The sequence below is a fragment of the Linepithema humile genome, chromosome 2, assembly GCF_040581485.1.
Source record: "Linepithema humile isolate Giens D197 chromosome 2, Lhum_UNIL_v1.0, whole genome shotgun sequence".
Taxonomy (NCBI): Eukaryota; Metazoa; Arthropoda; class Insecta; order Hymenoptera; family Formicidae; genus Linepithema; species Linepithema humile.
This window is the reverse complement of record NC_090129.1, coordinates 25084656-25097325: the sequence shown is the minus strand read 5'-3', so window position 1 is coordinate 25097325 and position 12670 is coordinate 25084656. Positions and strand designations below refer to the sequence as shown.

Below are 12670 nucleotides of genomic sequence, written 5' to 3'. Positions count from 1 at the left end.
ACTCAGTCTGTTTAATTATAAGACTAGTGGTCAATAATTGTAATTGTATATTTCAGTAATTGTCAATAATAAATATTTAAATTGATTTCCAACTCGATGGAAGAAAACAATTGCCGCTATAAAACGAATAGACTATGCAAATGAGAAAGTTTTGCAGCCAAATTAAAAAATTCCTTTATTTTTTCTGTAGAATTGGGTACAATTTAGAAAAATATATATGCCGCATTGTATATGTCGCAAAATCACGCTACTAAATAATCATGCTTGTTCGATTCAACTTGGCGTTCTTCGCCGACGATGCCAACTCATATTAAAGGTACATTTCGCTTCCGGATTAAACCAAACTGACATTTAATTTCAATGTTGCGGTACGATAATCGACATGGATTTGCGTACAACTGACCGGAGGTTCGCAACGAACTACGAAGGCGTATTACCACCTCGTACACGACATTCGTAATGGCAACGTGCCATGATCCTGATATCTCTCAGATTTGTTACACGATTTATGGCTGACTAGTCATTAACACCTTTACATTCCATGTACTAAGCTCAATATGCGGTTATTGATCACTCTCGGAAGTGGTATTATTCTAAATTGCATCTTTGATGCAATAAATTTCTAATTCTTAGTAGTTTGATTGCAAATAACAAAATTAATCAAATAATTTATTAATTATTTAAAAAAACTAATTTATAGTAATTCTCAGAGTAAAATCAGAATTCAGAAAAATGTAAAATACTTTATAATCGTAAGAAAATATAATAAATGTAATAAAATATAATAATTGTAATTTGCTCAAAATGCCTGTGCAATGACATAAGCATAGAAATAAAAAAAATCTCTTTCTTGAATTCGTTTATAAATTAAAAATAAATATAATAGATTACGACGGCGCGACATATTCAAAATAAAATGGAATGTTTGTCTGGAGTCTTGAATCTTCAATCCGAAGATTGAAAAACGCAAGTGGGTGAAGAATGCGGTAAAAATATTACCTACCCTCACCATGTATTTTTCTAACACGAATATCAATCCAGATACAAAAATTACACAGAAATATTATTAGAAATTAGAATTGCAAAGAATTTAAGAAGATTGAAGAACAAAAAAAAATGTGATTTCTAATAAATAATTTTGCAGATAGCGAAATAAAAGTACATTAATTTTATTAAAAAAAACACTATTTAAAAAAGTAATTAATTTAAATATAAATATCGATAAATTTATATATTTAATATTGCACAATATCTTTTTTCGTAAAAAAATGTTTCTTATGCATATTTTAATTATAACTAAAAAACAACAGAAAGATTTAGAAAAGTATATTTGTATTATTTATAATATTTTCTCCGTGTGATAAATTGTGTATAAGCTGTAACGATAATATTTCGACAATTGCGAGAACAAATTTCGATGTTTCTCCCGGCGCTTTCTCTCTCTCTCTGACTCACCTCTTCCAAATAACCAGCTTTAAATCGGGACGGATTATGCAGAGTGCTTACCTTCCGGAAGTGGAACGGATGCGGCAGGTCACTGCACCACGGCCTGCATTTTCAGTATCGACTGTAATGCAGTACTCCTCGCCCTGAGCCAATGTGTGCTGAATACCCTCCTTGATCTTGCACTGATCCGCCTTGCCGGTGGAGACGCTCTGCACGTTAACCGGGCTGCCTGGCACTTCCTTGCCGCCGTACTTCACGTTGACCTTGTAGCGTCCACAATCGTCCGGCAGATACGTCGCCTTGTACTTTCCGTCACCGAGATCCTGCACCTGCACCTTGCGCGGTACCTGATCCGGACCCTGTAACGAGCAAAATTTTAAAATAATTGTAACCTGCGGAGAGCAAGATTTATTAGTTGTTTTATCATTCGCAAGTCATTCGATAGCCGATATATCCATCTCTCTGACAAGTTGCTCTGGTTATCGTGACTCATTTAATTTGTTTTGGTACGTAGACGTGTTTTGGTTACTCAGCTAGCAACCTAAATCAAGCGGACCGTGCGATGATAAATATGAGTAATCGTTGTAGTGGTTGGCAAATAAAAGGAAGGATTTCTCAAATATGTATGACTGGTATCAAAAAATAATTTGAGGATATGTCAATAATCTGGTGATAAATAAATTTATCAGTGATATTGAAAATATCTATGTATTGATTCTACATGTACAGAGATCGGTCAAGAGTTAAATTTTGAAATTTTGTAGAAGAAAGAAGTTTATAAAACGAAAGTTGAAAATAATATAAATTATAAATAAAAATATTATTCTCTTCTATTAGTTTTTTTTATGTTACTCATTTATTTTTTCTTATACTCTTTTTAATTAATCTCTTAATCTTTAATTGATATTTGTATTAATTTTTTTGTTCGAAAATATTTAAGAAAAGAATGCATCTTATCATCTTATATTGCATTAAATCTCCTTATACGCTTATATATATTTTCATTATTTTCATAATTATCGCGCGCAAGTGAAGAATAGGTTATAATAATCAATTACTTAAATATTTATTTTTATAAACTACACAGTAACGCTATATTAGATATTAATGATATATTACAATAAATTAAGCTTTAATGAGGATTAAATATAAAGAATTAATAGATTTTTGCTGCCATCTCTCGATATATTTTAACAAATATAATAATATAATAATATATATAATATATTAATATATAATAGAATAATAATAATAATATAATAATATAATAATATATATAATATAATATAATAATAATTAAATTTGGTAATTCAATTTTTTTATAAAAAATTTATTCGATTTTTGTTACTATTGTTGTAGAATATAAATTAATGAAAATTTCAGTCCATTTCGAAGATTTTATCCTGACTGGAGATTGAAGTAACTAAATCTGTGAACAATTCTCCTTCTCCAAAAGAATGACTAATTTTATCCGGATGACATTAATCGTCCGTTTCTTCGTCAGTGGAATTCGTTAGTGAGGTTTCGAGATGTGAAGAATTATTATCTTACAACAGCTCGTCTTCATCATCGGTATACTCGATATACTCAATCGTGGGCTTTCAAAATTGTTAATAGAACATATTTAAAAAAAAAATAAGTGAAAAAATGCAGCCTAAATAAATTTAATAAAAAGGTATATGTATAATATAATCTTAGCAAAATTTTGAAATTTTATAGCTATATTAAAATCAGAATAAAACAACAAGACTAAAGTGTATAATTATGAAAAGATCTTAGCGATATGAGAATCTCAGTTATTTATTGATTGATTATTGTCAGTAAGCAATGCTGAAACATCTTTCCAAAGGCAAGTATGTCTCGGTAATAATATTGAATAAGAGAATATTGCACTCACCACAACTTGAACTTCGAGATCGCCGTATCCGGCGTTAGAAGTATCCACGACGAAGTCAGTAGGGAAGGAAGCGGTGCAAACATGTGACACTCCCGGACCCGACAGAGTGACTTTGTTGGGTTCCACGGTAGGCAGGACTTTTATCTTGTACGGACTGCCCTTGATGTCCTCGCCGTCGTAGGTCACGCCGATGTGCACGTTGCTTCCGGCGGGCGGCGGTTGGTACGTCACCTCGTACAAACCGTCGCCTTTGCTTTTGATCTGCGGCTTCTGCGCCTGTCCCTTGTCAGTCGACAATCTAACGTCCAACTGTGCCGCTTTAGCGCACTTCGATGTGTCCACCGTGAACTTGGCCGGCACACCTTCGCGCACCATCTCGGGCTGCAAACCTGGTCCGTAAGCGATCACGTTTTTTGCTTCCGAATCCGAGATCACCTCGACTTTGAATGGCGAGCCGGGTATGTTTTGTTCAGCGAACTTGATGCCAATTTCATAATCACCGGGTTCCGTAGGAACGTATTCGACGGTGCAGGAACCGTCATAGTTATCCTTCGCCTCCGCCTTGACTTCTCCATCGCCAGTGATCGATAACCCCAAGCCGCCGTTGCCAGCCTCTGAAAAAGAATCGTGCATATTTTCTATTTCGCTATTTTTCTCTCCAACAAATTACTCTTAACAAACAAAAGTTAACAGAAATGCATTTAGATTTATTTTCGTTGCGAAGAAACATTTACGTTTGAGAACTGTCGTTTTATTTATACGCGTTAAGTTTTATATCTATTTATTTTATATAAAATTATAATATTAAAAATTTGTTCCAACTATTGATTTACAAACCTTTGGTTTCCACCGTGAAGCGGTTCGTCTTATTCACGATGCCTTTCTCCAGTCCTGGACCGTACGCACGGCATTTGCTGGGATCAGAGCCGCGCTGTACGTTTACGGAGAACGGCGAACCCGGAATGGGCACGTTGTCGTAGAGTATATCAATAGTGTGACAGCCCTCCTCGAAAGGTGTGTAACTGACGCGATAAGTACCGTCACCCTGCGGGATGATGAGCTTCTCCGTTTTTCCTCCACTGGGGTTGTTTATAGTGCAAGACACTTTACCGTCATCAGTCTTCGACTTAGCGATGTCTCTCGTGTCTATTGTGAACGTTGCTTGCTTGTTCACAAATAAACCTGCAAGATTCAAGAATGCAACGTGATCAGAAAGGTGGTTAAGAACAAAACAATGTGTTCTTCTTTCGAGCTCAGGACTGTGAATATGAGGAATTTTTCAAAACAACTGAAGGCACGCGAAAGTACAAACTTTAAAATGCTTTTTTAATTTTTTGTCTACGATGATTTTTCGCCGAGTTACAACGGTTTGAAAATGACTAAATTTTAACCGTTTAAATATAGACGAAAAATTAAAAAAGCATTTTAAAGCATCACAAAATAATAAATAAAATATAATTTTTAAATAAATATCGATCAACATAGAAGAAATAAAGATTCAATATAAGATTATTGTTGGAGTTAAGAATTTCAATTATTAGACAAACTGAAAATAAGATTATAATTGTAAAAGACAAATAAACGCGTAAACTTAAAAGTTTTTGTTCTGTATATTTCCTCATTTTTTAAATATTCAAATATCTTATAACAAATTTGCGTGCTAAAAACAATCATAAAATCTAAAGCAAAAAATAATATAATGTAACACAACAAAAACAGGCGCAATCATAAAATATACATGCATCACTACGTACGTATAAGATTTTAATGCGTCTTAGAAAAACCTTTCAAGTTTACAAATTCTTTTTTTATCTAACAATGATAAATTTTTCTTGGGCATACATTTTTTAAGTATCAGAATATGCACATGCAATTTGTCAAATAATTTATAAAATTCGACATGCATGAATGCCAGATACAAATTCCTCAAATATCGACAATTTTCATGAAGCGAAATCTCACAATTTCCAGACGCGTTAAAAAACTTCATTACGCAAATAAAAAATCAGCACAGCACTCTTTCAGCTTCGCAAAACGCTCTCCGTCTTAAACGGTACCGTGTGGCTGGATGCCGTTTCCGCTGACTTTGATCTTGGAGAGATCCGCATCCGGCACGACGATCGCCTGGAAGGGCGAGCCCGGCACGTGCTGCTCGTTGAAGGTGATGTTGATACCGTAATCGCCGGCTTCGGTGGGCAAATAAGCAACGGAGCACGTGCCGTCGCCGTTGTCCCTGCAATTTATGGCGGCCTCGCAAGGTCCCTCGACAGTCACGCCGAGGCCACCTTGGCCGGCCCCGCGCGTGTCGATCACGAATTCGGCTGGTTTGTTCACCACGCCGTGGGAGAGGCCGGCCCCGGAAGCGCGCACTTTGCCCGGATCGGAGCCGTGGACGCAGGTGAGCCGGTACGGTTGGTTGGAGATCGGCTCGCCGCCGAAGCTGATTCCCAGCAGATACTCGCCCAGCTCGGTGGGCGTGAAGTTGACCAGGTAGCCCTCGTGAGTCGGCACGACGTGCGCCTTGACGCGGTTGCCGGACGGTGCCGTGATCGCCACCTGGAAGTCCGCCGCCCTGCCCGCCTCCTGCGTTATCACGCGGAACTGCTGCAGGCTGTTCACCGGGGCCGCTGCGAGGACGTTTGCGGGTTCGCGTGGTGAGCCGCGATGCGTCTTTCGCTTGTGCTCGCGTGACGAAACGACGGCCCGCGGACGTCGCGTCGACTTGCCGGTTAAATAGGCGATTGTCGAAGAGAAAGTTACAATAAAAGCAATCGAATGACTAAGGATGAATAAACACGATAGAATGATCGTGACATTTCGAGAAATTGTAATTGTATTTCAGTTCAGTTTTTGACGAACAATATCACCAGCAAGTGCGAAAGGACGTCCGTCGCGCGAAATTATACTAACGGTTAAATCGCAAATATTGAATATGCATTGATTTGTGAGAAAAAGCCGCTTGCTACATATATAAGCTCAATGCGCGTGTAAATTAAATAAAATATTATTTTAATTATAATGATCTCTCACGATTATAAAACACTATATATATAGCAACATATTTATTTTACATAAAAATACCATCGGTCATAATAAGTAAGAATATTATTTAACGCGCAGCTCGTTATTATTATCATCATTATGACTATCATTTGAAGTTTTATATTCATTAATTAGTGAATTAATTAAGATATTTTATGAGAAAGTTTATATAATACAAAATTTACTTTTTCCGTCATTATATTCATAAAAAAACTCAATAAAACTCAGTAAACGCTTGATAAAATTTTCTAATAAAATAAATAACAAAATTAATTAATTGATAATTATGTTACAAATAAATATTAAATTAGAGAAAAAATTAATTTCATAAATGTTTCTATCACATATTATCAATCTTAAAGATATTATTCTTTTTTTCTTTTACTAATTATTAACATCTAAACGTTCGTGACGAATTTGCTGCATTTTTCCGCAAAGTTCCAGGTAAAGTTACGTGGAAGACGCAACACGTGGAGCACCGAGTGCAATATTTTTAGACGAAACGCGAAACTGTGTGCGTGTCAACTGTGAGAAATTCGCGAACGCCACTATAAATAAACCATCGGTTTGCGCTCCAGCAAAATATCTATCCGAAGACCTTGGCAGCGCGTATTTCGAAAATCTAGGCTGAATATACGCAACCCACGATATGGCAGTCCCCGAAAAGAATATCGGCCGTACGCCACGAGACAGGAATTATTTTCTAAATGATCGCCGGAAACAGCACGACTTTGATGCAATTTATTTTCGAGCTAATGCGCTGCCAGTGCTTCTATCCAAGTGCAAGAATTTACCTCAATCGTAAAATTAATTTTATCCATTCATCTTTCTCTGATTATATTCTAATCGATTATCAAAATAGAAATGTAATGAAACATAATTTCTATTACGCAAAAATTATTTCATTTAATAAATTAAAACTTTGTATAATTATTTCTTCGTAATATCTTGTACTATATATATAAAACTGATTATTAATTCTTAAATTTCTTTAAATGTAGCAATTCTAATAATTACAAAAATTAGACATTGTTTTATTTAGCAACAATAAATTATAACGCAATAAAAAGCCACTGATCAAAACACGCTATCAAGTTTTTATAATTTTGAATGACGCATGATATAACACTTAAAGAATATTCAAATACAGTTTTCGCAAAATTCGGTATAATTCGATTGTGTTTACATATTGTTCAAATAATAAATTTAATATTTTTTAATTTTAAGTAAATTAATAGCGTGTTGTAATCGATATTTTAGACAAGACTTTAAAAAATAAGGATTTGTACTCACTTGGTTCCAAACCATCCACCTTGACTTTGGACACATCCACGTGCGGCTGAACGTTGACCTTAATGGGACACTGGGGTACCTTCAGACCGCCGTAATTAAGATTCACCGTGTAGTTTCCTGGTTGAGGCGGCATGTAATCCACGGTGTATGTACCATCCTCATTATCCGTCAGCGAAATCGGAAGTTCCCGGCCTTCCGGGGACACTAATTTGACGTCCAGTTTACCAGGTCCAGCCTCCCGGCAGTCGATGTTAAAATGCGTGGGACTGTTCGACTTCACGCCCTTTTCAAGGCCGGGGCCGAAGGCGGAAACCATAGCGGGATTCAACGGCGAAGCTATCTTAACTCTGTATGGTGATTTCTTCGTGGCCACTCCACCATAGTTCACCTGAAAATATATGATATTTTAGCAAAATTGTAAAAAGATTACAGCAAACTCTCGCAACTCATGAAAATGTATAGTAAAAGTACATTACTCTACAAAAAATAGAGAACACTTTTCAGACACACAAAATTGGGCAACTTTCTAAAAAATTTCATTGCAGATAAAAAATTGAAAAAGCACTTTAAAGCTTGAAATTTGTACTTTTACGTGTTGTAGACGTGTTTTTTATCTTCACTTCTGAATTCGAAGAAAGAATAGGTCGTCTTATTGTTTATAAAAAAATTTTCTTGTAAAATTTAGGACATGTCAAAAATTACAATATTTTACCTATAAAAATGTATTTTTTTAAACTTTGCTATGATTTTTTTGTCCTAGTTACATAATTTTACAATCAACTCTATAAATTCTTTTTGTAAAAAATAATTTATTATCAGTATTAATATTAGCGTAAAAAACAAATTTTGCTTTAAAGTCACGTAATTCACAAAAAAAAATTCATAGAAAAATAAGAAAAACGCGTTTTGTAGGTATAATATCGCAGTTTTTCACTGCAAAGTGTTAATCTTACGTAATATTAAAAACAAAATGTTCTATTTTGGGCTTAGAAGTGTAAAAATAAAAAATTTTCGAAAAACAGTCTAAAACACGTGAAAGTGCAAACTTCAAGTTTTAAGATAATTTTTTTAATTTTTTGTATGCGATGATTTTTCGTCATGTTTCAGTGATTTGAAAATCACTCGATTTTTAGTGTCTGAAAATAGTTCCCTATTTTTTGTGAAATGTTTTTGTTTAGTGTATTTTGTTTCAGATCTTCATTAATACTTTAATCAATCATTATAAGCTGTTTCATTATTACGAGTTTAATTGTACAAATATTTTTATATTCACAGAAATATCGCTAAATCGACCGACTTTTCTTGTTTTTGCAATAAAGTTGTCGATTTTTATGTACATATTTTTTATACAACTAAACAAGCTAACAAATCATATTTGTTTTTCATGTCAATAACTACAATTATCTTAAAGAATCTTTAAAGAATATGACAAATGTGTAGTAATAAATTTTGCAGTGATTAAACAGATCGCGATCATGATTAAAGTATCAGCAAAAATCTCAAACACATTAAAAATTTTGAAAATTAACATTTTGTTTATACCATGACAACATGTTGAGAACTCGATGTAGGCGTATAGTGCGCTTGGACAGTTCCATCCCGCTTGTCTTCTAATCTGAGCGGTACTTCTCTTCCAAGAGCATCCTGAATGGCAACTTCTAGAGCAGCCTGGCCAGCTTTCCTTGCATCTACTGTAAAGTACGTCGGTTTGTCTTTGGAAACACCTTCCGGCTGAATTCCTGGTCCGTGAACTTCGACCTACAAAGCACAATTAGCGTATTAATTTTACATCCAAATTAATACAAACAGCGTTACTAATGTAGTCAATATTACATTAATCAGACATAAAAATCTATCTTATATTTTTCGCATTATCTTAAGTAAAGGAAAGTTTGGAAATCGTAGGATATTGTGTAAAAATAAATTATTCGAGTGGAAAAAATCTGTTAATGCAATGCAACTGTAATGAGATGCAAATTTACCTTCTCCGGGTCGAAATCAGTCTTCGGCGAGATAGTCGCGATGTAAGGCGACTTGGGGATGTCCTCGTTATCGCAGAGGATGTGGACTGCATACTGACCCGGTGCGGTGGGCAGATAAGAAACATCAGCGGTTCCGTCGCCATTGTCATTGCACTCAATCTTTGCCTTGGACGGGCCTTCAATTGAGAAACCAAGGGCACCGGTCTCACCGTTCGTATCCACAGTGAATTTCGCCGGATGGCCGACGACACCATTGTGCAGACCAGGTCCGAAGGCTCTGATGTTGGACTCCTTGTAAGGACCGACGTTAACCTCGAAGGGCGATTTGGGGATCTCCTTGCCGCCGTATGTAATCATCACCACGTGACGGCCTTCCTTAACCGGTGTGTAGTGACATTTGTAAGTTGTAGCGTCGATTGTACTCATTCTACAATAATTTAACGCAATTTTTGTCAATAATTAGATATAAAATAAAGTATACAAAACATCGCACCATCTCCTTTTCTTTGAAAATTTGCATAATTTAAATCGTTTTACATTTATTTATCTTCTTTGAGAAAATATCAAATAAAAAAGATAAAGCTTTACGAAAATAATAAAGAGAGAAATAATTAAATAATAAATTAAATTTAACAACAATCTGCAGAATAATAGGAAAAAGAACTTACTGCACCGGCCGATTAACGCCTCCCGGCCCGATCACGCGAATGTCCGGCACACCTTCACCAGCATCTTTAGTAAGGACGACAAAATCGGCGACGTCCTGGACGCGGACGCCGTTCGGCAGCAATCCTCGTCCGTATGCTCTGCACTTTTTCGCGTCGGAGGCGGGTGCGATGTTGACGCCGACGGGACTTCCGGGTATGGGCTTCCCGGCAAAGAAAATATTGACGGAATGTAAACCGATCACTGGTGACACGTACTCGCATCGCCAGACGTCTGGTGAGGTCTGGCGCAATTTCACCGGTATCGCTGGTTTGCTACCCTGCAATAAAATGAAATGTAGAAATAAAATTTCAATAAAGATAATAATAATGTATTTTTCGACGGTAATAATAAGTATAAACGATATCAAGACTTTTCACACACCTGCGGATCCAAGATAATAACTTCCGGCACACCGCGACCGGCGTCCTTCGTGAAAATGTCGAAGAAGGCAGGTCTGTTCACTACGACTCCTTCCGGTTGCAGACCAGGTCCGCTCGCCGTGACTTTTCTCGGATCGCCAGCGTGTCCTTCGACATTGACGGTGTACGGACTCTTCGGAATCTCTCTGCCAGCGAAGAGCACTTTTATCTTGTGCGGACCCTCGGTTTTTGGAGTGTACGACACCGAGTAGGTCAGATTCCTGTCCTTGTTGAATCTGATATCGACCTTGAAAGCACAATCGAGACATTTGTTTCAGCAGGATAGACATTTGAGAAGCAGCGATCGTTCAACTCGCAATATATCGCAAATGCTGTGTATTGAGATAATAATCATCGCGCGGTAACACAAATAGTCATTACATCATACATGTCCGCGTTCTGTGGCGCAATTATCCCGATTGCGATAAACATCTCTTAACTTCCGGCCTTGCACTCAACAATAAGCGCCATTAGCACGTCTATTTAATATTAGAACGGCATATACAGGTTGCTGCATTCGAATCGCACAACGTTTTGGTTCACAGAAAGTGAAACAGTTCCCGAAACTTTTGATATATTTGCTTTTTCTCAGCAATATTTTTGATTAATTTTCCGGTTAATTAAAATAAATTCGGAAAAATTTATTGTTATTAATTAATTTTACAAAAATTTATAATTTTATCGAACCTTTTATTTCTTAATTCTTAAATATTATAGATACAATGTTAAAATACAAAAAAAATGTATTTTATAAACATAACAAAATAACAAATTTACTCAAAATATTTGGAAGCAACTTGTGTATTTTTTTTACTAGAAGACGTTTTATTCGCAAGAAGACATTGAATATTTTTTGTAAGAGCACGTGATAGAAGATTCATACATCGAATATTATCGTCTCTTGAGCAGACAGAGGCTTGATTCTTACCGGTAGCTTGTTTCCTTTAGAATCATCAACGATGACGTCGACGTTACCCTTGCCGGCGGAGAAGGTTTCCACGGTGAAGTTGGCCGGCGCGCCAACGATCGGACCGGTTGGTTCAATGCCGGGACCATAAGCGCGCACTCTGCGCAAGAAAGCATCGTGAGAAGAGACAAATTACGAGCTGCCAGCCGGCGGCCGCAATGTTGTTATATCAATACGTTAAGTAAATCCATTTGCCAGACAGCTACAAGCATTGCTTTGTGCTACGGTGATTACGTGATTTGCGCCGTTCTTCTCTAAATCAATTTGCAAGCGCGCGACGTTCTGCAAAAACCTGCGGCCACTACTTTGCTCGGTTAGTCCAATTTTTCGCCGAAAACTTTTATTTACAAATGTATAATACAAAGAAAGTAATAATTAATAATTACACATATAGACTTTGGGAAAAATCTATCTAGCCGCAAAACTCAGAAAATGTAGAACGATTGTCAGCTGCTAACTAATCAAACTCTCGCTCGTTCTCTCTTCAACAAGTTTGCAAACCGCGAATTTGCCAGCGTACTACTACTTTATTTATTCTCTATAAGGCATCTATGTGTACATGTATACAAAAAGAGCGATATTAAAGGTGGCACTGTGTTAAAGAGATGAATTTCAAACACTCTACGGCCAAGGCGGCGAACATTAATTGCGCAAAAACCGTTACATGTCAAAATATATGATACTGCGCGACTTACCGCGGCGGTGGGATGCTGCGACCGAGAAATGAAATAAATTGGTTAATTAATCACAGTCACCGTACCAGAAATTTACACACGCATTTTGTCTCTTATCTTTCTACCGTGTATACTGCCGATACAAAAAGAAATCGATCACATACAATCATTTCATACTACTCCGGAACGATCCAGACTGTAATAAATGACACTGATTGTAACACTTCAAAATTTTTTACATA

The 12670-nt window shown here is 36.4% G+C and overlaps 1 protein-coding gene across 4 annotated transcripts in view; it reads right to left on the bottom strand.

Moving 5' to 3' along the window:
* cher (filamin-A) overlaps positions 1-12670 on the bottom strand; it is a 48168-nt gene that overhangs the window by 20991 nt on the left and 14507 nt on the right. Inside the window, exons 6-16 of one of the 4 annotated variants that reach the window (XM_067349780.1) lie at positions 12450-12464; positions 11716-11854; positions 10750-11034; positions 10329-10645; positions 9661-10087; positions 9221-9436; positions 7679-8066; positions 5401-5970; positions 4181-4525; positions 3344-3957; positions 1507-1805 (exon numbers count right to left, since the gene is read on the bottom strand). In XM_067349780.1, the coding sequence (XP_067205881.1) occupies positions 1507-1805; positions 3344-3957; positions 4181-4525; positions 5401-5970; positions 7679-8066; positions 9221-9436; positions 9661-10087; positions 10329-10645; positions 10750-11034; positions 11716-11854; positions 12450-12464 (3615 nt within the window). The remainder of the gene's footprint in view (positions 1-1506; positions 1806-3343; positions 3958-4180; positions 4526-5400; positions 5971-7678; positions 8067-9220; positions 9437-9660; positions 10088-10328; positions 10646-10749; positions 11035-11715; positions 11855-12449; positions 12465-12670) is intronic. The other 3 variants (XM_067349782.1, XM_067349781.1, XM_067349783.1) reach the window with 3 other exon arrangements.